General features: G+C 36.2%; 1 protein-coding gene across 1 annotated transcript; it reads right to left on the reverse strand.

Annotated features, from left to right (window-relative positions):
- Nucleotides 1-2,282: 2,282 nt before the first annotated feature.
- DEFB110 (defensin beta 110) lies at nt 2,283-20,194 on the reverse strand (the record flags this gene model as incomplete). The annotated part of the gene is made up of 2 exons (XM_081094379.1): nt 2,283-2,422; nt 20,140-20,194. 2 exons carry the CDS (start codon nt 20,192-20,194, stop codon nt 2,283-2,285), a joined length of 195 nt encoding a protein of 64 aa, XP_080950505.1.
- Between the last annotated feature and the right edge of the window lie 7,463 nt (nt 20,195-27,657).

The following is a 27,657-nucleotide window of genomic DNA, read 5'->3' on the forward strand; positions in this document are numbered from 1 at the left end:
CAGACAGTGCAGTTTCTCCCCATATGAGTCTGGGTCCCCAGAGACTCGCCCGGAACTGGAGTTCAGAGCAGTTGGGAGCTTGAGACTCCCTCCCGATTTAAAAAGACAACCTCTCCTCAGTTGCCAACCCTTTCCACATGCGCCTCCATACCTCTGCACTTTACTTCTGCACCTCCTCTGAGTCTCAGTGTGCTTTTCTCTTTCCTTCTATTTGTAGAATTTCCACTCAGTCAGCCTTCCTGTGGTTCTGGATGATGTCCGTTTTGTCTTTTAGTTGTATTTTTGAAGTGGTTGTGCAAGGCAGCAATTTCAGGTGTTTACCTATGCCGCTATCTTGGTTTCTTGCAAATGTTTTTTGTACAAGGCAAATATTTCAGCTTTTACCTGACCAAAAGACAAAATAAAAGATCTTATATACAGACTTAAATAGAAGAGAGGAAACAATTTCCATAAATTTTTAATAGACAAAAATACAATAAATAATAACCATTATTATTATTTATAATGGTTGTGCAAGTTTGTTTGAATAAAGGATTGCATGGATTAAAGTGTTGCAGAAGACCCAAGAAAAACCAAGGGACGCTTTAAAGAAATGGAGGGACACTGTTTAATTACGCCAGTGGACTCAGGGAATAGCTTTCCAAATCTGAGTACTGAAACATGCAGGGGCCTTCTTTTTATATCTCCCTGTGGTCTTTGTCCTGCAAATATGGATTATGCTTCCAGTTCTTTTCTCAGGCCTTGCAAGAAGGCCCTCAGGTGTCGGAGGTCTCCAGGCCATATCTGATGGTTTGGCCTGGCAACAGCATTAATAACTCTCCCTCCAGGGGCAGTGAGCTGTTCAGAGTTTTATGGCCTCTATAACAAGTTCTGTAAGAATAGTTTCTGGGAAGGAGGTAATGACTTAATTAATTATAGGTTATGGGAAATGTACACTGAGCTTACTGGCATGGATTCCAATTGCTAGCCTCCCAAATATCAGGGCTACATGTTGGGGTCCTGCCCCAGCAGGTCCAGGAGTTCCCAAAGGTGTGGACAGAGCCAGCAAAGAAGAAATAACACAGAGACAGCGTTCAGTTGATCAGCAGCCTAGCCAGGTTCTCTAGTCAGGTTCTCCAGCCAGGTTCTGTCTTTAGTCTCCTGTTACATCTGTATTTATACCAGTTGATTTTAATCCTATCTATTCTATTCCAAAGGTTAGGGTGTTTGTTATCTCCATTCCAAGGTCACTACTCTATTGTTCTGTTAAGCTACAAGGAAGTAACTGAAGGAGATTATCCTAAATAAGGATTATGTAGTTTAAGCATGATTGTTCGTAGTTAAAGTGATTAACTACCCACCTGGCACTTAGTTAAGCAGTTTTACTGATTTATTCCCTTGCTTAGTCCTGTTAATCCCTAACTCCAGGGGAAAATTTCCACCTGGGGAAACAACCTTTCTTGGAGAGGTGACCTTGGTTAAAACACATAGCGCTAAGTAGATGAGCAAACATATTAAGAACAGTATGCCATATACGTCAGGTCCCTTGAAATGTATGCTGTGCAGATGTTTCTTCCCTGCAGCGACTGTCTCAAGCAGCAAGGATGAACCAGCTTCCAGCAGCTACATTGGAATTAGCCCTTTTTAGCCTTCTCAAAAGAAGCTCTTTCTCTTAGACCTTGTTATTTATTCCTTTGCTGTGTTTGCCAGGAAGAGCATTAATTGCTCTACTGAGAGCACTATTACACTGTGTCATCTCAAATTGCCATGCATAGGAATTGGTTAAATCCATAACCCCCCAAAAAATCATTAAGCAAGACAAGATCAAAATGCTTCCCCTTTGAAAGGGAGAGAACATGCAGTTTCATTTAAGAAATAATTAGGTTACACATATAGAGGTTTTGATGTGGAACAAAAAGATATATGAAGGAAACCCTTATTATCATATTAAAGTTGGTGATACGGTCACGTGCATACATTTAGAGAGGAAGCTGGGCAACTCAGATAAGTAACATGCATGTCTGGGTGGCAAATGGCCATAATAAGGTGATAAGCACAATTAGGGTATTTTCCCTTCCTTAATTAATATGTTGATCTATCTGAAATACAAAGAAATTGAGCAATAAATAGACAAAATAGAGATGGTAGATAATTTTTATTTATGTAAATAGTGATACTTCAGATTCAAAGGACATTATTTCCATTACACACTGCAAATTTTTTCCTTTTACCTACTTTTAAATTAAGAAAATGCACCTCTGTTCCAAACTTTGATGCTCAGCAGTACTTCTCTTGTCCAGAGTTTATATGCAGCACTGTTTTCTCCATCTAACGCAGTATCCGTAATCATACTCATCATCATCACAAAATGTTTTACAGAATCCTCTCACTCTTTCACATCTCTCAAGTCTATATTTCGGTTTTTCATCAAAGTTACTTCTTGCTGCAAAGAAAGAGAAAGACATCAGTCCAGTTTCTCATTCGGGGCTTTTCTTACTAAGGGGAGAAAAATATTCTGTCGTAAGTCGTGAGATCGTGTTTGTGAGAGATGGAGATTCTGGGATGGTTGTTTTATAGCACAATTTATCACCGTTTCAGAAAGTGACCAAGCCCCAAACATTGCGCTTGCACAAAAGTGTATGTCCTTATCTTATATCTCACATCAATATTGAATTTCAGCTGGCGCCTAGAGGCTCTGCTCTCTCATCTGTTTTTCTTACTTTATTAAGACCAGATTTACTTTCCCGTGTTTCCATTGAGATGAGGTTTATAGTACTTTACACACATGTAATTTCATTTGCATATGCTTTCAGTTTTTTCATTATTATTATTTTTAATCCTCACCTGAGGATTTTTTCCCCCCCATTGATTTTTAGAGAGAGTGGAAGAGAGAGGGAAAGACAGAGAGAAACATCAGTGTGAGAGAAACACATTAATTGCTTGCCTCCTGCAAGACCCCGACCAGGGCCTGGGCCGGGGAGGAGCCTGCAACCAAGGTACGTGCCTTTGACCAGAATTGAACCCAGGACCCTTCGGTCCACAGGCCAATGCTCAATCCACTGAGCCACGCCAGTGAGGGCTGTTCTCAGTTTTTTCAAACCTACTCTTATTGCCTCTTCAGAGAACCATTTGGTCAATGCTTTCTTCTCCATTCCAGATCTCACTCTAAATTGAAATATCCTTTTATTTTGCTGGAACAAATGGATATGTAGCTTTCACCAGTCTACATGTTTTAGTACTAAATTATATGTATTTTTCCTAAACATTAGTTATACTTTTATTCTTGCAGCCAAAATATAATCTCTTAAATTTTAGTTATAATTTATTCTGATTCTTTGCTATCTCCTACCCTGAATAGCCCAATAGGCATATAAAATAGAGATGGTAGATAATTTTTATTGTAACACAGTAGGCATGAAGATAGCAGATCAGAGACTAAAGCACTTTAGCTATAAGCATAGAAACTCAGTTGTGCTATACATTAAGCACTTAATAAAAAGAGGATCCCCAATTTAGTCCAGTTTGTTGTGAATCATCTAAAAAATGCAAAGAAGGATGTTCTGAGATTCCAAACTCACATCTTTGTGTTTATGCATTAAGCCAGGGGTCCTCAAACTTTTTAAAAAGGGGCCAGTTCACTGTCCCTCAGACCATTGGAGGGCCAGACTATAGTTTAAAAAAAAACTATGAGCAAATTCCTATGCACACTGCACATATCTTATTTTGAAGTAAAAAAACAAAACGGGAACAAATACAATATTTGTATTTGCATGTGGCCCGCGGGCTGTAGTTTGAGGACCCCTGCATTAAACTATAGTAAAAGGAAGTAAATATTTTGTTACTTTAAGATTTTATTTCTCTTAATGATTCAATTATGACCAATGCCTTTAAATAAAGATACTTGGAAGTCAGAATTATTTATTTTCCCCCAAATTTTATCATCGTACTTACTTATCTTAAATAAGTCATTCTGTCTATAGGACAGAATATACATAACCAAAATATATTTTGAACAAACATAGCCAAACCAAATATATTTTGAATATTAAATTTTGCATATGTCAGAAAAATAAAGAAAACATTTTCATTAAAATACGGAGAATGAATTACATTGAATTTAGATTAGAAGTATATTATGTCAACTCATAGGACCTAATTGGCAGCCTAGCATCTAATTGAAATTCAGAATGGTTTCATCTTAATTTCATATGTCTGCTATTTATTTGAGTACCTAAATTTCTCCAAGCATTAGGTTGGGATCTGGACAGAAACTTCAAAAGTATAGAATGTAGAGAAGATTTTAAATGTACATACTTTATTATTAACATTAATAAAGTTAGCAGAAAAGAGATGGAAGTTAAGCTTAAAGTGTAAGAAATTGTCAGATGGGTTTTGACATATGAATATATGTATCTCCTTTGGGAATGGGAAACTAATTCATGATGACAGAATCCCTGGCCACTGGTGAATTTTGGTGAAAGCTAAAGTTATGTCAGAGCCATACTTGATATAATTTAAAGTAGGGGAGAGGGTAATATATTATTTAACTAAAAAAAAAAAAAACTTTTGCTGGGATAAGTACTTTTTAAGCTAATTAACATTCCTAAGACCCTGATATCTTGTCAACCCACCAAATCCAGGTTGAGTTTTAAGATATGCTAAATTCAGAAAAGAGAAGTATGGATTTATAATGATTATTGGTAATATTAAAATATAATAATGTTCTTTTTATTTTCTCATTATTTCAAATGATAGAAATGTTTTAAATCATGAGGAAACCTACAGAACTATATAATCTGGAAACAAAAAGCTTGTGTTGCAAAATTGGTTCTATCACTTCTCAGTTATTTGCAAAAAATGTATAAATTTGGAATCATAACTATGTCATGTGAAAACTATGAATGTGAACAACATAACCTCAAAGTGTTTTTGTGAAGTTGGTTATGCAATGTTCTCTGTACAATGCTATACAAATGTCATCCATGAGTGCATAAGCCTTTATGTATTATTTAAAACTAGTTGGCTTATATCACATGAAAACAAAAATAAGCCCTAGCCGCTTTTGCTCAGTGATCACAGGTTCCATTCTGGTCAAGGGCACGTACCTTGGTTGCAGGATGATCCCTGGCCCAGGTCAAGGTACATGCAGGAGACAACCAATTGATGTGCCTCTCTCATATGGATATTTCTCTCTCTGTCTCCTCCCCCTCCCTTCCACTCTTTCCAAACATCATTGGGAAAAATATCTTCTAGTGAGGATTTAAAAAAAAAAAAAAAGTCTGTTTGGAGGAAGGCCATGTAGCATCTCTTTCACCTACTGATATTTCTGTACTTTTTTTAACATCACTGGAGAAATGAGGCCGAGCTTGGGACAGTAGAAGGAATATATGTTCCAGAAAGGTTTCTGGGAGTCTGGGCAAGAATGACGTACTACAAATGCGGCGGAGATGCACGGTGGACAGCAACCCGGAACAAGTTGGAACAAGTCCTGTAAACATATGCTTAGGGACAACTCTGTTAGGAAATAGTGGTTAAAAGCTCAGTGGCCCCCATACAAGTGATTCAATGTTAGTTTTCCCAGGCCTTGTGGGAAGTTCTTTGTCCTCCCAGGAGAAATGTCTGGCATATATCTCCCCATCTGCTAGCAAATTACGTATCTGCAGATTACCTTTTTGCCCACCTCATGGTACTCCCTGCAAATAGAGGGGCGGAGTTGGATGTAGGAGGAGGTAGGATTGGAAGACACCTACTTTTTCTGGGTCCAAGTTGAAGTCAAGGTAGGAGCAAGGCCATGGGTCAGTGAAAGTTTGTATAATTTGTCTGAATCTTACAGACTCAGACGCTAGTAGGTTTCAATCCTGTATACTCTATTTATTAGCTGTGATGTATTGAACCAATTATTTGGTTCACTCTAGTTCACTTTCCTTATGAAATTGAGGTTTTGGGGAAGTTCTAAACACTATAAAGTAAACACTAGAAAGTATGTAAATTTATACAGTGTTAAAAAAGTAATAAGCCTTCAAAATTAGGTGAGGGCACGAGTAGGGGGTGTTTGGGGGGGCAATGAGGAGATAAGGAAACATATGTAATACTTTAGTCAATAAAATAAAATACAATAAAATAAAATAATTAGGTTATTTGCATATCCTTTGTTTTTACTTCCCTTTGGGAATCCTACTTCAAACTGACCCCAGGTGAAGCATTGCTATTCGAAGTTATGACCTGCTCTAGTGGAAGCACAATCCTCAAGTCTTAAAGCACTAGATAAGGCCAGCTGTCTGCCTTGTTCTCTCATCTATTTCAGCATGTAACAAAATACTTGAAACAACATGCTCATCAAATGTGCAAATAACTGACAACGTGACCCAGTGAATGAATATGTTATCACGGATAATAATCTAAGTGCTGTAATATACTAAAAAAATCTCTCTGGGCTTTATTGCAGTCTCTTCATCAGTTATTCCCCATATCAACTGAGTAAATGACTTAACCCCTATACTACCTTCTTCAACTGTAAAACCTGTTTAATAATGAATGCCTATTTCAGAGGGTGGTATGGCATCTAATGAGCTAATAGATATGGAAATAGTCTCCAGCTTACGATTAGTCAAGTAAGGTTACATTGTCATCAGTGTGAGTGATTTATAGATTTGGAGCAGATTTTTACAAATAACCCTTTACTAGCTCACTGATTTTTCTTTATTTTTACTTTGAAATGAAGAGACTGCCTTCTCCCGTGATCTCTACAGCATGCTTTAGTAAGCAGCTGTGTTGTACTTGGCCCTGTGCTGAATACAGATGCAAAATGAATGGAATAGCTAAACGCCTTACCCTCAAAAAGCAGTCAACGTTTGTTAGGCAATGATGACATATAAATGGAAACAATGTAATATCACTTGTGAGGACAATTCTGGGATATAAATAAAATGGCCTTGCAGCATATAATAAAGAGGTATAAACCCTTCCTGGAAAAGGCTATTTTACTATTACTACTACTCCAGCTATTGCTAGCCCTGCCATGTATTAACAGGTATGCTTTATTAAGTGTTCAATAGGCTTCAGGTTCTTTCCTAAGAAGTTTATACTTATTACCTGATTTAATGCTCTAACAATCATATGAGATAGGGATAACTATTCTCATTTCACCCATAAGAACGCCTGAAGTTAAGACTCTGCACAAGGTTTCAGAGGGAATATAAGAGGAGGGAGGATTAACAGTTAGTCATGTTGGACTCTGAACTTCCGAGTGTTCTGTCACTTCATTGAAGATGTGACTTCTGGTGGCATCTCAAAAAGCCGAGAGCATGTTTTCATGAAATTGAGGGGCAGCCTAAACATCGATAGGTAATTTTGAAAGAATTTGTGATTGATGAAGAATGGTGTGACTTTTAGCACGACTGAAGTGACATGGACATGGGTCTCAAAAATAAAGCAAAGTCAAATTAAGCACATATGGCAGAAGACCTATAAAGCTGAGGAGCAAAGGTCTTTCACATTCTTGGTTAAGTTTATTCCTAAATACCTTAATTTTTTATTGTTGTTGTAATGGTAAGTGGGGTGAATTTTTTAGTTTCTCTTTCTGAGAGTTCATTTTTGGTGTATAAAAAAATGCCATTGATTTCTGGGTGTTAATTTTGTATCCTGCTATGTTGCTAAATTCAATTTTTATGGAGTCTTTAGGGATTTCTATAATGACAGTTTTACTTCCTCCTTTCCAAGTTGGATGCCTTCTATTTTTTCTTCTAGTCTGATCGCTGTGGCTAGGACTTCCAGTAGTATGCTGAATAAGAGTGGTGAAAATGGATGTCCCTGTCTTGTTCTTGTTCTTAGAAGAACAGAAAAAAGAATTCAGATATTGACCCGAGCCATTACCCTCAACTAACATTTGACAAAGGAAGCAAGGGCATACAATGGAGTCAAGACAGTCTCTTCAATAAATGGTGTTGAGAAAATTGGACAGGTACATGCAAAAAAAAAAAAAAAATGAAACTAGACCACCATACACAAGAATAAACTCAAAATAGATAAAAAGCTTAAATATAAGTTGTGAAACCCTAAAAACCTTGGAAGAAACCATAGGCAGCAAAATCACAGACATCTCTCATAGCAATATGTTTGCTGATACATCTCCTAGGGCGATGATGACATAGAATGGAAACAATATGGTATCACTTGTGAAAACACTCCTGGGAAATAAATAAAATGTCCTTGCAGCATATAATAAAGAGGTATAAACCTTTCCTGGAGAAGGCTATTTTACTATTATTACTATAACTCATTAGTCAACAGAGCCAAATATCAACAGTACAACGATTGAAACTTCTTTTGAGAGCCAATTTTTTTAAACTTAAACTAGGTAGGTACATTGTTATTAACTTAATTAGGGTACTCCTAAGCTGGCCTTTACTAAAAATGTCCTCAATCTGATTGAGGCATGTTCGCTGAAGTCAACCCCTTCCAACTCTCCCATCCACACGCGTCTTGTATACTTGTTTCAGAGAGACGAGTGTGAATGGGAGAGTTGGAAGGGGTCCACCTCAGCGAACGAACCTCAAAACAATGTACCTCCCCCGCACTGTGTCTCCCGAGGCCCTGCCTGTGCCATGTCTCCCGTCGCCAGACCGACTGACACCCCCCACTTCTTCTAACGCCGCTTCTTCAAAATAGGGATGTGAGGGCGATCTGGCTGCGACATCTGTCACCCCATTGATCACCAGGGTTGATTCAGCTGATCTGGCTGGCTAGGCGGGTGTCCCCCTCCTCCCTCACCGATCCATGATCCATGTGCAGTCCCTCCCAAAGCTGCCCTAGGAGGGTACTGGTCTTCGGTCTAGGGTATACGAGTAGCTGTGCTCCCCTGCTAGAACCTCCAAACAAGCTCTCAAAATAGACTTGCCCAGGCCGAAAACCGACTTCTGCGCATGGGCCACGAAGTTTCAATTGCACTGTACGTGGGCGCCCGCCCGTGGTATTTTGTGGAAGAGCCATACTCAAGGGGCCAAAGAGCCCTATGTGGCTCGCGAGCCGTGGTTTGCCAATCACTGTCCTAGGGCAAGGGAACTGAGGAGAAAATAAACAAATGGGACTACATCAAAATAAAAAGCTCTGCACAGCAAAAGAAACCATCAACAAAATGAAAAGAGAGCCCACTACATGGGAGAACATACTTGCCAATTATACATCTGATAAGGGGATAATTTCCAAGATATATAAGGAACATATACATCTTAATGAAAGGTAGACAATCCAATTAAAAATGGGCAAAGGACCAAGTACCTAAATAGATACTTCTGCAAAGTGGACATACAGAAGGTTAAGAGGCATATGAAAAAATACTCAAAGCCACTAATATCAGAGAGATGCAAATTAAAACAACAATGAGGTATCACCTCACATCTGTCAGAATTTCTACCATCAACAAATCAACAAATGGCAAGTGCTGATGAAGATGTGGAGATAAGATAACTCTAGTGCACTGCTAGTGGGAATGCAGACTGGTGCAGCCACTATGGAAAACAATATGGAGTTTCCTCAAATATTTAAAAATGGAACTGCCATTTGACCCAGTGAGCCCATTTTTAGGAATCTATTCTAAGCCCAAAACACCAGTCAGAAAGAATATATGCAGCCCTATGTTCACAAAGCACAATTTACAATATTTAAGATCTGGAAATAGTCCAAGTGCCCATCAGTTGATGAGTGGATTAAAAAGCTCTGGTACATTTACACCATGAAATACTATGCCACTGTAAAAAAGAAGGATCTCTTATCCTTTGAGACAGCATGGAGAGACCTGGAGAGTATTATGCTAAGTGAAATAAGCCAGTCAGAGAAAGACAAATATCACATGACCTCACTCTTATGTGGCTTCTAATGAACAAAATAAACTGATGAACAAAATAGACCCAGAGACATAGAAGCACAAAACAGACTATAGAATCTCAGTGGGAAAGTGGGGGTGGGGGATTAGTGGGGACAGATAAGCCCAGGAATTTATACGAATATATGCATAGCCCATGGACACAGACAATAGTGTAGTAAAGGCCTGGCAGAGGCAGGTGTGGGATGAAGGGGGTCAGTGGGGGGGAAAAAGAAGGAGTATCTGTAATACTTTCAACAATCAAAATAAAGTTTTTTATATATATATTTTATTGATTTCTTACAGAGAAGAAGGGAGAGGGATAAAGAGTTAGAAACATTGATGAGAGAGAAACATTGATCAGCTGCCTCCTGCACACTCCCTACTGGGGATGTGCCCTCAACCAAGGTACATGCCCTTGATCGAAATCGAACCTGGGACCTTTGAGTCCGCAGGCCGACGCTCTATCCACTGAGCCAAACCAGTTAGGGCTCAAGATAAAGTTTTTAAAAAGTAATTAGAAAGATAATTTAGTTAATGAAATTTCAAATATAGAGGAGAAAGTGAATTTAGGATATAGTTATGAATTAGAAGCAGCCCAGTTAACTTTTGGATTTGGGGGAAGAGTCGTATGAAGAAAGCAGCAGTGAGGTCAAGTGTTTTAGACCTTTATACTGTGTGGTTGAGAGTAATCAGTGAAACAGAATAAAAGGAAGGAGACAGACTTTAGCCTTTGTGAGTAAGAAGAGTTAGAACATATCAGGATTAAAAATTCTTGAGGCCAGACAGACGAGTAAGTTCCATAACTAGTAATAAATGCAGCTTTGTCATTTGGGAAGGAGATTGAAAAAAATATATTCGCTAATAGCAGAAGTTACTGTAGTGAGCAAGGTAATCTCAGGAAAGCATATAAAACAAGAAGAAAATGGATTAGGGGCAAAAGCTAGAGGTCACCGAATTTATGAGACTATAAAAAATGGAGAGGTCAACTAATAATTGTCAAAATAGCAACCAGCCAAAGCAGTGCTCAGAAGTTTAGCAAGATGAAGAATTAAAATGGAGCTTGGGGTTTGATTTTTGGAAAATATTTATAACATTAGGAAGAAGGTTTTCAATTAATTGCTGTGGGTGAGTGTATTGGGGAAAGAATGTATAAGATTTCATAAACTGGAGACTATGAGCCTAGGCTGTTTTTCAAAAATGTTTAGTGAAGAATAGAATAAGGCAGATCAGAAAGTAGCTTGAAGAAAAAAAAAATCACCCATGAAATGTAACTTTACCTATAACATATCCAGAACCCCTCCATTACTCATTGTTTTTACCATTACCACCCTGGACTAAGCTACCATAATGTTTTATCTATATTATTTCAATACCTCCTAACTCATGAAATCATTTCAGAGAAGTCTTTTTAAAACAAAATTCAAATCATGTTTTCCCTTTGGATAAAATCCTTTGGATTTCTCTCAGGATCAAAAGCAAGATCCTTTCTAGTTCCTAAGAAGCTCTGGGTAATCTGTCAACACATTCTCTTTCAAGCCACATGCCCTCCCCAGTCACTCTTGCCTCACAGGCATTCCTCACAGATCTCGTGTGCTCCCATGACCACTTACTGCCCCACTTCATTATTTTGCTCAAATATCACCTTTTCATTAAGGGTGCCCTGAAAAAATCCCATCTAAAATTATTATTACCCACTATTGTTTTGAGACTGTTTGATTTATTATTTTCTGATGTAATTTGTTTATTTATGATGTTTATTGTTTGTGTTTATCTCCACATCTAGAATATGGGCTCCACAAAGATAGAGAATATTGCCTGCTTTGTTTATTGATGTGTCCCAATCTTATATTATGGCAAACACATTTTAGGTTCTCAATGACTACTTTTTGAATTGATGGATAAATGAGAGAAGGGGCGTGGAATGCAGTGTCTAACTCACATCATGTCAGTGTTATGAGTTGACATTGACCTGCTTGGGGGCGGATCCTATGTCTTATTAATTTTTAACTCTATAAAACTTGATAGTACTTAAAGCTCAGTTTGTGGTCAATAACTATCAGTTCTTTAAGATAGGAGCTATAATTTTTTTATTTTCAAATCCAAATCCCATGACATTAAACCTGGGGAGAAGGAAGCCATTAATCAAATGTCTGAATAAATTATTAATTGGAATTAGATATTGTTCTTGCCCCAGGACAAGGAGGGGAAATTACTTTTGAAGTGTGTTGGGTTTGAATATTTGGAGTCAGGTTGAATTGTAATTCTTTTCCTCCTAGGCCTGCGCTGGGTGATAGTGATATACCTCATTCAACATAACATTTTTAACTGATTCAGATGTGTATTGTATAAATAACAACAAAAATACTGTGTCTAATACCTGGAGTCTAGTTCATCGGGGCAATGTTAATCAAGAATTACAGAAAACTAAAAGTGAAGGGAAATACATAATGCCATGGAAAGTTAGGTTCTGGGCCAAAGGAAGGGAAAATGAAAAATTTCAGTTCTTTATAGCTAATGAGTTTAATATTATCTAGCTGTTTTGTCAATCAGTGCCATGAAAATTACAGTGTATGAGCAAGAAAGTTGCCAGACATCTTCCCATCTATAAGTATTTGCCTTTTAAAATTTTCTTTTCTTCCTTTAAAATATTTTTTGGGGGTTAATTAATCTTGAGGGTAATATGAACAATTAGTGACACCACTTTCCCTTTAAGGAACAGACTACAGAATTTTAACAAAGGGGCTTCAAGAATTTTCAATGAATAACATCACACACAATAGTTAAAAGAATTCTGCAGGGACAAGCCATTGTGGCTCAATGGTTGAGAATCAACCTATGAACCAGGAGGTCACAGTTCCATTCCCAGTCAGGGCACATGCCTGGATTGCGGGCTTGATCCCCAATGTAGGGCATGCAGGAGGCAGCTGATCAATGATTCTTTCTCATCATTGATGTTTCTCTCTCTCCCTTTCTCTCTGAAATCAATTAAAAAATACTAAGAAAAAATATTTCTCAGGGAATTTCATAGTTGATGCTCATAGATTTACATCCTCCTTCAAGTTTGTCACATTTGTCCCTTGAACTGAAGGAAGAGGCTTATGGCTTGAATAGACACTGAACTATATTCAAGGAGAGACCAGCTCAGTAATTTATATGGTTTTCGTTTTCTCTGTCAAACACCAAAAGATGAAGGATCTACCAGTACAGACTAGTTCATGTGCAGAGATGCCTCCAGTGTCTTCTAGAACACCTCTCACCATGTGCCACTACTCAGTGGCCACTGGAAAACTCAATTCTTATTTTCCCCATATTATTACTATCATAGGCTTCTCAATTTTACTTTATAGGACATGATGCAATGATAGCCCAGTGTCTATCTAGACAAAATAAGTAATAAACTTTTATATCAAGCATTTGATTTTACTAATCTTCTCAACATGGCTGATATATGTATTGTCCAAAGGTTAGGCTAATATGTTCCTGGATTCACCAATATATCATCTGTGGTCCATATAAAATGACATATGAAAATGTCAAATAGAAATTTTTTCTCAAGGCACAGAAAATGTATTGACTACCTGAAAACATTGTTGATTTTTTGGCAAATGAATGCTTAATTATAACCAGGGGTTCCAACCCAGGCCTCTCAAATAGGATATTTGGCAATGTAGGTAGACAATTTTTATTGTTACAATCAGTGGAAGGAGTGTTATTGGCATCTGATGGGTAAAGGCTAGGGATGCAGCGAAACATCCTTCAGCTAAAGACACAGTGCACAACCCACAGCAAAGGACTGTCTGGACCAAAATATCAATAGTCCCAAGGCTGAGAAACCCTGTTTAAATGAATAATGTAAAATTACTCTTGAAGACACTTATACTACAACGCAACACATTAAGCAGTCAAAGTCTATTTTAAGTTATTCAAATATGTGAAAGATAATGCCTGTAAATATCCAATGTATGCTTAGCAAGTAACTGTTTCATAATGGGAACTCATATGTTTATTAAAATAAAACTCTAAAAATTAAACAGTTTCTTGTGATAGAAATATATCTAGAAACATTATCAAATTAGAAAAATATTCTTTCCTTGTGCATATCACTGCAATAGATAATGGTTAGTATGAACATAGATCCTTAGATCTCATATTTTGCAGTTAGAAAATGGAATGAGTTGTCATAATAAATATATCAACAGAGTAGTTTGGGCCTGGACATTCATTGACTTCTTATCTGAGTCCAAGTCTGATCCATGTGTTTCCAAAAAAGTATTCAATTTTATTTTTTTAGGGGGAGGGGGGCAGGGAGAAAAGTTTCTGTTTCTATTGCTATATTGGGATATCGATGATTTAAAAAAATCTGAATTAATAGAAATTACTAAGTTGCATTCCTAAACTCAAAAAAAGAAGCAAATTTTGCATTTTTGAATAGAAACTGTATGATACAGAGGTATGGTTAAGAGTGTATTTGTGGGGGAAAATACTGTAGACTTCCCAGGAAATAGAAATCAGAGGAACTCAGATAGAGTAGAGCTGAGAGTGAAGATTACACCTGTCTTTCACTGTCTATATCCTCAGTCAGGGTCATTTCCCAGGACTGAGGAGGTGAATTCACCTATTAGTCACGGTTTCTGACTTTCTTTGTCAGAATATTTAATTACATATAGCCTCTTTGCCTTTATCACATTCTTCTCCTCCTCCTTTTTTACTCCCTCTTCTATTTCCTGACACATATTTTTTTTTTCTCTCAAAGAAATAATAAGAACAGAAATTGGAGTTCGTTGTGATTTTCCTCTGCTCTTCTGTTCTCTCATCACTTTCTCACTCAAACTCTGTGAGGCTCATGCAAAAGATCTGCACTCTCAGTGTCTACTTTTTCAATCCCAGTGGATTTACCTTTTTTCCTGGTATTACCCATTGAGCAGTGTTTAACTATAAAATAGCAGCCCAGATCTACTGCTAGCTTGTATCTCAGAAATATGCTCTTCCCATTTCTTTGACTTAGGGTTTCTCAAAACTTTACTTACGTCAACTCACATAAGGCACATAGAACTTTGAATAGTGGTGAAGAACTTCCATAATATAAATTCTGCTTACTCTGGTACCAAGAGATCAAGAGAAAATGCAATGTAAAGGCACCAGATATGTATGTGGCATAGAACCACTTCTGAAGGTTCAATGTTAAATTTTATTTGATTCTTTGTGTATTACAGAGATACACAGGCCTGGAAGGATGTGCTGGGAAGGCTTAGTAATTCTGATCCTCTCTTCTTGGACCATGTGTCTCTTTTCTTCTGTCCTCTTTACCTCTGTAAGCAGCAATGAGTTCCAGGTCTTATGCAGTAAGCAATCCTAATTTCAGTTTCATGGCACTCAACTTTACACCGACCATTACCCTTTTTGCACAGTTTCCTCATATCCACGCTACCATACTGGGGGAATTTCTTTCTGGCTGTAAGAAGGAAAGAATGACTGAGATTAGCAACCTAGCTATGACACACCCATATTTTAAAAGGAGAAAGAAAGTTCAAGAAGCAAAAGGTCATAGAACAGGGCAAAAGAAAAAATGCCTCTTCTAATGTATGACTGAAAATTCTACTGAGGAAAGGTGAGGTGACTATACCATCTCTTTAATGCAAAGTCAATCCTGTAAATCAGACAGTGTCTGGGACCTAAGTGAGGTGTGCCTCTCTTGCTGCCTTACAAGTTACTACATAGTAATTCAAGGATAGTTTCCAAAGCCAACAGGAAAAAAGTGTTCATAATTTATTTTCTGTTGGGTTTAGTTTCTACAATCATCTAATTGTGTCTGGTTTCCCCCTTTACTGATTTCACAAATATTATTTAGACGAAACATTGTGCTGTATGAGTTCTTCAAGAGATTTCTATTGTAGCTTGATTTTACTTTTCTAAAATATTGAGGTGGGGGGAGTGTCATTGTTAGACAATTTGTCTGACTTTCTACAACTCCTCTGGGTATTACCAGTTTTATTTCTTTGAAGAAATGATCTAACTTAGACACATGTCTGATGACAGCATTGATTTTTTTTTTTTTAATTGGGAATGTCTAGAATGTGTGGCCGTTGTTGGCCATGACATGATTTCTAACATTACCAGGCTCCAACATACATGTTTTATTTTGTAGCTTGTAGATTGACACTCATTAGAAGTTTATTATTTAGAATAGTGCAAGATACTTGGGGAATTGGGGGATGTTGGTCTGCCAGGCTGTAAAATCCATTCCAAGCAAAATGTATCTTAATTTTATATTTCACATTATATGTTGGCCCATGTGTTTGCATAAGCCCTTTGTTTTAGAGTCTTTTTTTTTTTGTACACCCATCAGTTTTTATAACTAATGTTCTTACTCATATGGTGAGATTAAGGACAACTGGTATGGGAGAATTCTAAATTTTGCAGATATCTGACCAAAGAGCAGATTCAACTATTTTTGTATATTTCTGGTATGAAATAAAATAAATTTTACCACTACTTTCTGCCATTAATTACAGCTTTGTGTCCCAATCAGTGCCTTTAAAGGCCAGGTCTTTCTTGCTAGACATTCTGTCTGCATTTTCAACAGTTGGTGGTGAGTAATGATACTTATTAGTGAATGCATAGACATTATCCATATTGTTGTTATAAGAAGCTGATATAGAATCTAGCTCTTCCATTAAAATTAGCTCTCACTATGACTGAAGCAGTGCAGAATATGGCTTATAACAGAAAAAAGTAGTTACTCTGTACAGATTAAATATTAACTTCTAAATACCTTATCTAGTCTACTATTTCTGAGGAGTTATTATTGTTAAACCCATATGGTTTGCTAGTGAAAGAAACCTGAATTACACTCACTTTAGACAGAGATCTGTCACATGTCACACTATCGTCCAATAGTCACTATTGTCCAATTGACCTCACCCCTTCCCTCATTAGTTCTTTATCTTAGTTCACCTTTCTAAAATTATTGTTTTCTTTCTTTTCATTCTGACCTCTACATATAGGTAGTCCCCAAAATGTGTCTTTGGATCACTAATATTCATCTTTCCAAGCATCCATCCACTCATTCAACTATTAAGTACAGTTGACCCTTGAAGAAAGCAGGCCTAAGAGGCACCCACCTCCTACAAAATCCGAAAGCCAACTATAACTTTTGACTCCCCCAAAACTTAACTAATAGCCTACTGTTGACCAGAAGCCTTACCAATAACATAAACAGTTGATTAACACATATTTTGGATGTTCTATGTATTATATACTATATTCTTACAACAGAGTAAGCTAGAGTGAAAGAAGTGTTATTAAGAAGACCATAAGGATGAGAAAATAATTTATAGTATTTGTTGAAAAATATGTATTAGTAAGTGAGCCCACACAGTTCAAGCCTGTGCATACGCCTTGTTAAGCTCTATGCCAGTCTCTACAGCAGGGGTTCTCACCTTGGGCACTATTGATCTTTGGTTGAACAATTCTTTGATGTGGGATGCTATCCTGTTCACTGAAGGATGTTTAGCAATATCTCTGGCTTTACCACTAGATGCCAGTGGTACCAGTCGTATCAACCTAAAACGTCTCCAGACATTGCCAGACAATACATAGTTGACTTGTATTGAAAACCACTGTTCTCCTGGTGCTGTGATAAGCCAAACATACATTATCTCTACCCTCAGATACATTGTTCAGATACAATCTTCTCTGATTGTATTTGAAAATGCTGATCATTTTCAAGAAAGTGGTCTCTCTTTTCATTGCTCTCACATGTAATATTCATATCTCATAGTATAGGAATTCTTTAAAATAATATATGAAGTCCTACTTAATCTATAAGCTAGAAATGAGCTAGATGATTCCTAAAATATTTTCAACCCATGATTTCTTATTTTTACTAATCTGCTATTTTATTCCTTAGGTTACCATTCACCTCCTTGGAAATGGGGGAAATCATGACTACACTTTCAGCACAAGACTATACTATCTATCCTATATCAGAGTACATACCAAATTTAAAGAAAAATAATTATTGGCAATGGCACATTTTTCAATTTGGCAGATAAAGCAAAACAATAGGTGAGAATAAAAATAACACGTCATTTGTAGACATTTAGTGCATTGGTAAACTCTAGAAAATGAAGAGGAAAACTAAGTGAGTTCACTGGAAATTTCCTTACATAGAAAATGTAAGGACATTTATCTGGATATTTTTTTATCTGTAACTGTCTTAACTGGGAATAAGGTTTTCTATCTCAATTTTTAGTAAGAATTTTCTCCATTTAAAGATGAGGTATAAAAAAAATCAACTCTGAAAGATTGTCATACAAATGTCATTTAATTTTATTCAGTTTAGTTCAACTACCATATGTTGGTGAACTAACTCTAAGATGAAAGACAAGATTTTTATTGTTTTTATTATTTCCTAAAATGTCTATATTTTATACCATCTCTTCTAATTTTGTGGAGAAAATATATATCTTGACATATTTCTTTCACTTTGATATTTTTTTTTGTCAGTAATAAATAGTGTTCTCTAAAAGTTTTGTATATATATAATTAACAAGGACAATGACCTCATTTTGTAAGTATAATAAAAAATATATAAATAGTTAACATTGATGTTCTAATCTATGTTACTATATTCCCCACGTGGTTTATAATTTCTAAGTCTACAGGACACATACATTTTTTAATTTGTTGAAAAATGCATTAATAACTTTGGTTATTAGTAGGGACACCCGATTTGTCTACTACAAGGAAAAACAAGTTAATAATATACAAAAACACTTGGCATAGTGATTTATTAATATTAGCTACTATTGGAATTAAGAGAAAAATATTTATCACATATGAATAGAATTTTATTTTGGCTCTTTCTAGAGCCAAAAAAAATCCAGAGATCTTTTTCGAACAATTTATTTTCTTACCTAAATTAACAACAGCATTACTTTGTTACTTTATTGATGCTTGCCCAACAGTAAAAATGTTGCAGAAATACAATTATCTGTTATATGTTACACATATAATACTAAATATTTTAATGCTCGTGGTATTAAACTAATGAATGTCTGAATCAATAATATAAGAATTTATACCTCGAAGTATCCATTGAGATCACTTTTGTTAGCAGATGCCCCTATTTAGAATTTTATCCACTTCAACCTTTCAATGATAATTAATCAGTTAATTATGTGTAAATTTTTAGATTGTCATGATGGACTCTTAATATTCACAATGAAAGATAAGTTAACTTAGTCTCCTAGACCTGTTATGATCTCTACTGGACCTAAGAAAATAATATAGGTACTAAAAATAACTATTCTTATAGTTAGTGAATTTGAGCCTGATTTCAGTGGTGGCATCATAAATTGAGTAGACTTGAGTATGTCCTTTCACCTTAAGCTCTTTAAGAAGAAGAGAATAGACTCAGTGATGGTTCTATCTCCAAAACTTATTTTTCTATTTCTGTACAATTAATACTCACACATTAATTCAGAAGAAGAGAATCATGTTACATACCTGATGTGAGGATATAGTCCTTAAGGGGGGAAAAAGTTCTCATGAAAAATAGAGCTCATATGCAAGGTATTACACTCAACATTCATATGATCGGTAACACTCAAAGCCATGAGTATTGACTAAAAATATTGAAAGAAAGGTCAAGAAGGGACATGATTTGCTGATAGTACAAAGAACAGAATATTAAGGAGGGCTTTCTACTAATTGGAAGTACTATGCTACCTTAAGCTTAAAAAAAGACAAAGATAAATAGATTGATGGCTTTCTACTAATTGGAAGTACTATGCTACCTTAGGCTTAAAAGATAGATTGTTCCCTAACAATGAACCATTTACTCTTTACAGTTGATTATGTTAAAGACTATTTTCCCAGCAAGAACAGATTTTAACTGATTGTTGCAGGATGGAAGTGATAAGACTAATGTATTTATCTTATATATTTTTTAATTTTTCATCTTGAGATCATTTTAGACTTATAGAAGAGTTACAAAAATGATAGATGCCAACTTCCCCTATGGTAACATCTCATGTAACCATGCCTCACTTATCAAAACTAAGAAGCTATTGTTGGTATAATACTGTTAAATGAACTATAGACTTTATGTTTCACCTGTTTTCCCATTATTGCCCCCCTTCTTTTCTGTTCTGGGGTCCAATCTAGAGCATCACAATGCTTTTGGTATAAAAATTACTTTAAACCCTTTTTTATTACCACACGTTTAACCAGAAATAGTGGATGTCTTCTCAAATTCATTTGCACAAATATACCCATAAACCTCTCTATGTTACCTGGTAAAATTGTGACCCAAAAGAGAAGAATAAAGAAAAAGAGATGAATCTTCATGGTAGGGAATGGCTTAGGAAAAAAGTGTCAACGGATCTTCTTTTTCAAGTCAGGTTTCTCACATAAGGAAACAGAACCCTTTTTTATTTATAGATGCTCCTGGGAAGTGGTCTAACTACTGAGGCTTATCAATAGCAAGAACATTTGTATGCTTGGTTGAATTGTGCCATGTTCAAAGAACATGGTCACAAAAATTATTATTAAGTTTTGCCATGAAAGTAACAACTGATTATGTTACCTTAATATATCCTCATGAAAACACAGTCTTTAAGGGATTTTTGAAGAATGTGGGTTTGGATTGCTAAAACATCGCGTTAAAAATGTTGCAGAAATACAATCCTCTGGTATATGTTATATATAATGCTAAATATTTTTATGCTCATAGTATTAAATTAATGAACATCTGAATCAGTAATATAGGATTTTGTTTTATAGGAGTTTCCATTGAGATCACTTTTGTTTACAGATGAAAACAATGAGAACCAGGGAGGTTGAATGATTTATTTTAATTCAGATAATATGTAATTATTTAAATGTGATATGATCAGCAAATTCTGGATTCACTAGTGAGCAAATTACTTTATGCAGTAGGTTTTAAGTCTGACATACAGTTCTTATAATAAATTATCTGATTTTAAAATTCTAAATCCAATGTTTTAATTCTGTTTATGGAAAGGGAAGTGATTTCTGATCCAATTTTCATATTGCAATGTCTATTATTTCATATAGATGCAGAAGAGCTGCAAGTCTTGCACACTATCCAGAAACTGATGCTGTAGTCAGAGAACAGTTAATTACCTCCTACCACAGAGTCAAGAGAATTTCTAGGACAGTGGTTCTTAAACATTAGCTACATCACTACCCCCTAGAGGGCTTGTTAAAAACAGATTGCAAGACCCCTCATCCAGCATTTCCTATTTAGTAGTCCTAGAATAGAATCTAAGATTTTGCATTTCCAACAAGACCCTGAAATGCTAATAATGTAAAGGGGCCACATATTACTCTAAGAAACCTGATTCACTCATGCTATAAAACATCAGAAAAATGAATTACAGAGTTAAAGAATCTATGTCATAGTTTAGTAAAGAATGTGAGGTTTCTTTAGAAAGTCTAATCAAATCCATGCATGTTACAAGTGAGGGAAGTGAAATCAAGAGAGATTAACTTACTTGTCTAGCAATTGTTATCCTTTACAAAAAAAAAGTACTTCAAATTATAAAAACAAATGGAAACTTGGGGCTTAAATAGAATGTGAGGACCTTGATTTAGCTATGCTTTCTTTGTGGAAAAGAAAAAGAAACTGAGAATTCAGCATCATCTGATAAGAGGAAGACCACTGCAGTACATCACTCTGTAGCATTTACTCACCAAATATTCATTAAGCACTAAAATTTGTCAAGTAGGAATTTGCTTTAAGTTGATGGCATTTTGGAGGGGGAAAAAACACCTCAAAACCAAAATTCAAATATTAACCTGGATGATCTGGCTGGGTACTCAAATGGTTAGAGCATCATCCCCAAGGTTGTGGGTTCCATCCTTAGACAGGGCACATACAAGAATCAACCAACGAAGGAATAAGTAAGTTGAACAGCAAACCCATGTTTCTCTCTCTCACACACACAAAAAAATAATAATAAATAAGAAAATATTAACCTGGAGGGTTAAATCAACTAAAATGATGGGATAAGGATTTCTGAGAATCTGTCCCTCCAATATAGTAATGAAAAAAAACAGGTGAAATTTGCCAGTTCGTGTTTATATCTTTTATGGAGTAGATTTAGATAACTTTTGACCCAAAAATAGTTTGACTTTTTTCAATTCTGTAATCCCTTTGCACTGAAATTATAATAACTATATCCACTTGAATTAAGATATATTAATGTATGCTACTAATTTGTGTTTATCATCATGAGGACACAGTGAATATTGGCCTCAGAAAGCATTGTTAGCTATGCAATACCTTTCATTTTTATGTATGTAATAAAATGCTTTATTTATTTATTTATTTATTTATTTATTTTTAAAATGCTTAACTGTATATATATATATATATATATATATATATATATATATATATATGCCTAATATGCAAATTGTCCCCGAGAGAGTTTGACCAGACTGATCGCTCACTATGACATGTGCTGACCACTAGGGGGCGGCGTGGAACAAAGAAAGGCCTTAGCCAGCAGCCAGGGAGGCAAGGCCCTGGCCAACAGCTGGAAGGCCCCAATTGGCCATGATCACCCGCCAGGCCCAGGAACCCTACTCATGCATGAATTTTGTGCATCAGGCCTCTAGTATGCAAATAAAGATAGTAAAACTACTCTTGAAGTATTTACTAAACTAGTAAAGCATGTGTAGTTCATGTGTGCAAGAAATATATGCCTACATAGAATTAAATGTGCTGGGAGTTTATTATTGGAAATGCCTGTAGGAGGGAAAAAAAGGGAGAGTGTCAGGAAAGGTAAGGAGAACCATTAGACTGGGAAGCCAGCTGGGGCCCTTAATTAGTTTCAGTCACCATTTCATGGCCCACTAAATCTTCCCTTTGTGTCATGGAGATTTACTTCACCTACGTTGGAAGAGCAACTCCTCCTTGATTCTCATGGGTCCTATTTCCTAAAGGCAAACTCAGTAAAGGATAATAGGCGGATAAATCTCAGCCTCCATCACTGTTACTCATTGCTGAGTCTTGACTTGTACTTATCCTCTCCGTCCTCCACTGTCCATTCTAAATATCCTTCACCCTTACCTATCATATCAGAAGATTTGGTGACTTTTCTGGAGATATGACCCAACCCTTGTACTAATGGGTTTGAACTCTTAACAGTAATACTTTCAATTGAGTGTTCTGCACAAATCCATTCAGAGTTATAAAATGGACAAGAAAAGACCACAAGTGTTCTACACAGTCCACACTCTTCAGTTCTCATGGATTTGTTCTGGGTAACTCATGAGGGGCAACTGCTTTCACCAAGTGAATGGGCCTTAATCACCTGAATCTAGAGTCTTTCATTTCCTTACCTCAAAGTTGTTTCTGAAGAGGCGATGACAGGGTAGAACTACTGAAAACTTGTTTTCAAAAATTATGCTTCCTCAGCATGCAACAGACTGCTGAATCTTAGAGGGAAGGTGGGTGGGTGGGGGGTAGGGAAGAAACCAACCAAAGAATTTGTATGCATATATGCATAACCCACAGATAAATAGGGTGGTGAAGGCCTGGGGCGGGGGATGGAGGATGGCAAGAAGGGGTCAATGGTGGAAAAAGGGGGGCATATGTATTACTTTCAACAATAAATTTTTTTTAAAAAAATTATGCTTCCTCTAAATTTTTGGACTGCCTAAGATCCACTGTGATCTACTTATAACCACTAAATCCATGGTACATGGAACTGGTTCTTGGAAAAATACTGCCATGAATCAACTCTGTGAGAGTGTGTATGAAGTCACTGAAGGAGGACTGAAATGCAAATCCTCCATGTAACTTCATGACAATTATTTCTGAATTGTTCAAGCTTTACTATTAAATTTCCTTTTTTTATTCATTACAAAGACACATGACCATATGTTCTCACCTCTAAATGATGCTATGAAATGATCCTGTCATAGCCTCATGTTTCTCTTTGTTTCATTCTGTTTATAATACTGATAGAATGACCTACAAAAGAGGTCACAGATCCAAAGCAGAAAGAAATCTTTTCTTTTCTTTGCAGATCATTTCACCCTCACTATGAAAAGTTCCATATTCATATTCATGACCATATTGCTGTGACACCTTTTTCTACTTCTGGCTGTTGGAAGGAAAGAATAGATGGAATTGTAATCCAGCTATGATATATGAAATGTCCTAACCCATGTGAATTTAGATCAGGAGTCAGAAATGGCTCTCAGGCCAAATTCGACCATGGACGGTTTTGTAAATAAGGTATTGTTGAACACGACATTCTTATTTGTTTAGATGTTGTCTGTGGCTGCTTCTGCCCACAGCATACTTGTTAATTGCAACAATGATAGTAGTGGACTGTAAAACCCAAAATGTGTACTATCTGTTACTTTATCTTTACAAAAAGTTTCCCAATGCTTGACTTACACTTTTTCATTAATACTAGAGAGTGTTTTCAGGAGAGAAACTGGTAGGAGCATTTAAAGGCTACTTCACTGATTGATGAAGACTGACTGTAGACTGATTTGAGGGAAACACACTCCTGGGATACCAGTTCTATTGAATCCTTCACACTTTTGTGCATTTTTAAAAAATATATTTTTATTGATTTCAGAGAGGAAGGGAGAGGGAGAGAGAGATAGAAACATCAATGATGAGAGAGAATCATTGATTGGCTGCCTCCTGCACACCGCCCACTGGGGATCAAGCCCAAAACCCGGGCATGTACTCTTGAATGGAATTGAACCTGAGACCCTTCAGTTTGCAGTCTGACACTTTATCCACTGAGCCAAATCAGCTAGGGCCTTTTGTGCATTTTTATCTTCAAGAGTCCACCAGGTTATCAGGGTGAAGAGTGGAGAAAAATCCCCTCTCCCCAGCAAGGAGAGGAGGAAAAAGCCCCCTTGAAAAACTCCCAGAATGTTTTACTCTCCTTAACATGAAAAGATATGGATGAAGTTTAAATGCATATTACTAGGTAAAAGAAGCCAGTCTGAAAAGGCTATATATATTGTATATTCCAACTATGTGACATTTTGGAAAAGGCAAAATAATGAAAACTAAAAATATCAGTGGTTGCCATGGGGGAGGGAGGGATAAATAGGCATAACATGGATTTTTAATGCAGTGTAGCTACTCTGTATGATACTATAATGGTGGATACATGTCATTACAAATTTGTCAAAACCCACAGAATGTACAACCCCAAGAGTGAACCATAATGTAAACTATAAATTTTGGGTGGTAATGATGTGTCAATGTAGATTCATCAGTAGTCACAAATGTACCACTCTGGTGGGGGAAGTTGACAATGGGGGAGGCTATGCTTGTGTGGGGCAAGGTTAGAGAAGAAACCTCTGTAACTTCCTCACAATTTTACCTTGAAATTAAAACTGTTCTGAAAAGCAAGTCTATTAAAATAAATTTTAAAAATAAATGCTCTCGTTTAATGGAGAGAAGTCTTTACTTACCCTTCTAAGGATATTTCAAATCTAAATGAATGGGCACAGATTTTTTTAAAAATAAATTAGTAATAGAAAATGAACAGTAACAGCAATTATGATAGAAAGACTTAAAGCTTTAAGTAAACTGAGAAATCTCTATTAAAGACATTTCTTCAAAAAAAAAAAAAAGATAAGTAGCTTTATAAAGATAAGCACAGACTCCAAAGAGAGGGATTTTTCAAAAGATTGACTTTTTCTCTACAGTCTTGCAGTTAGTAATCTCATAAGCAAAAGATTTAACACAAGTGGTATGACAAAGAGTTATAGAAAATTCTGTGTAATATAATAGTATGAACTTGCATCATCACATCAACCTGAAGTGCAAAAATCATTACTGTAGCTTGGTTTGTCTACCCACTTGGCAAAACAAACAAAAAAAATCTTCAAACTATTGGCTTACTCTAATTTTTCATTATTACCATATATAATAATACTATTTACAGCCTATCTATAATTTTTATGTTTGCTTTCTGCCTGAAATATGAGCTTCCCAAACTTAAAGACTGATGGTTGTCTCACCACTCTAGCAAAGCAACAGAATATTGCATGAGATAAGACTCAATTTTTTCCTCATTATCTATACTAATAAAAGGGTAATATGCTAATTAGACTGGACATCTTCCAGACATCCTTCCAGACATACTTCCGAAAAAGCCACGGTGGCAGGGTCCGAGGCAGAGGTGGTTAGGGGCAACTAGGCCAGTAGGGGAGAGCAGTTACGGACGACCAGGCTGGCAGGGGAGGGCAGTTAGGAGCAGCCATGCAGGCAGGCAGAAGTGGTTAGGGGTGATCAGGCAGGTGAGTGGTTAGGAGCCAGTGGTCCCAGACTGTGAGAGGGATGTCAGGTCTAAACTGGCTATTGGACATCCCCCAAAAGGGTCCTGGAATGGACAGGGTGCAGGCTGGTTGAGGCCATGCACAAATTTTGTTCACCGGGCCTCTAGTTTGTTAAATATATAAGTTAAGAAAATGTGACAAACATAAGAGACTAATTTAGTCTCTGACCATACATATATGGAGAGCTGGCACTTTTCCACTCTGTGTAGGGATGTGTGTGTGTGTGTGTGTGTGTTCATGTTAATGCTCCCTTTTAATTGCAATATAGAGTAAAAATGTTAATTTTGTCTTATCTATTCATTACTTAGATTTTTAAAGGTGAAAGTCATGTGTAGAAGGAGAAGGGTATAAACATTACCAAATATCTTTTTCCATATTTATCCCACCTTGACTCATACTATTAAAAATATTATCTCCAAGGATTATAAATTGCCTGTTATTTAGTATTTGCTATTTTACTAATTTAAGTAATTAAGCATTATTCTGCCATTCAACCAAACTGAAAGTATCATATGTATTTGTGACTTTAAATCCAGACCAGCTTTTACTAATATTACCACTACAATCACCACCACCAATAATGATATGTATATTATGCTTTTCTAAGACTTAATTCTTATAAATGTGTGCTATAATTGTTTCCATTTTATAAAAGAGAAAACTAAGGATTTAAAATATAACCAAATAGCTTAGGGTCACCTTGCTAATAAATAGCAGAACCACCATTTGAAAATTGGAAACCTGAGGCATAGTCACCAGTATCCAATATTGCATATTCCTGAAAGCTGGATTCTCTGAACATAGTGTCTTTTTTAAAATTTATTTTCATTGTTGAAAGTATTGCAGATGTCCCCTTCATTCCAAATTAATGTGAAAACTTACAGGGAGAATTCTGGGAGTGTTATTACAACACTTGGGGACATTGAAGAATTGTAAGAAAAGGAAGCATTCCTAAGGCATCATGGGATTACTAAACCAGGGCTGATATTTATCTCCAATCCTTCAATTGATAATCCATAGTATAATGACCTGAATATAAAAGCTACATATAATCACATTTGAATAATTATTAATAGATGAAGAAACATTACATATTTAAAATTATCTGTTCATTGAACTGTTTTCATGGAGTTATGGTCATTATGATAGATCTTTGTAATGCAAAGATCTTTCAAGATTCATTTGCCTGATTTCAAGGACTAAGCAACTTGTAATAAACCAAGGATGCATTACACACGCTTACCTAAATATGTCAGTAAACACAGCTTTGTCTCTGACTGCTCTGGATCTTAAAACTTGAGGTTCACTTTAGCTCTTACATCCCATAAGATAGCAGGATGTAATGAGAACATATTAAGCTATGAATTTGAATATCCTTGACTTATTTTGGGAGTCTGGGTTCTTTAACTCCTCAATCCCCAAGATTCCTCATTTGTAAAAAGAGGATACTGTGAGGAAAG

Source organism: Myotis nattereri (assembly GCF_964212035.1).
Source record: "Myotis nattereri genome assembly, chromosome: 6".
Classification (NCBI taxonomy): Eukaryota; Metazoa; Chordata; class Mammalia; order Chiroptera; family Vespertilionidae; genus Myotis; species Myotis nattereri.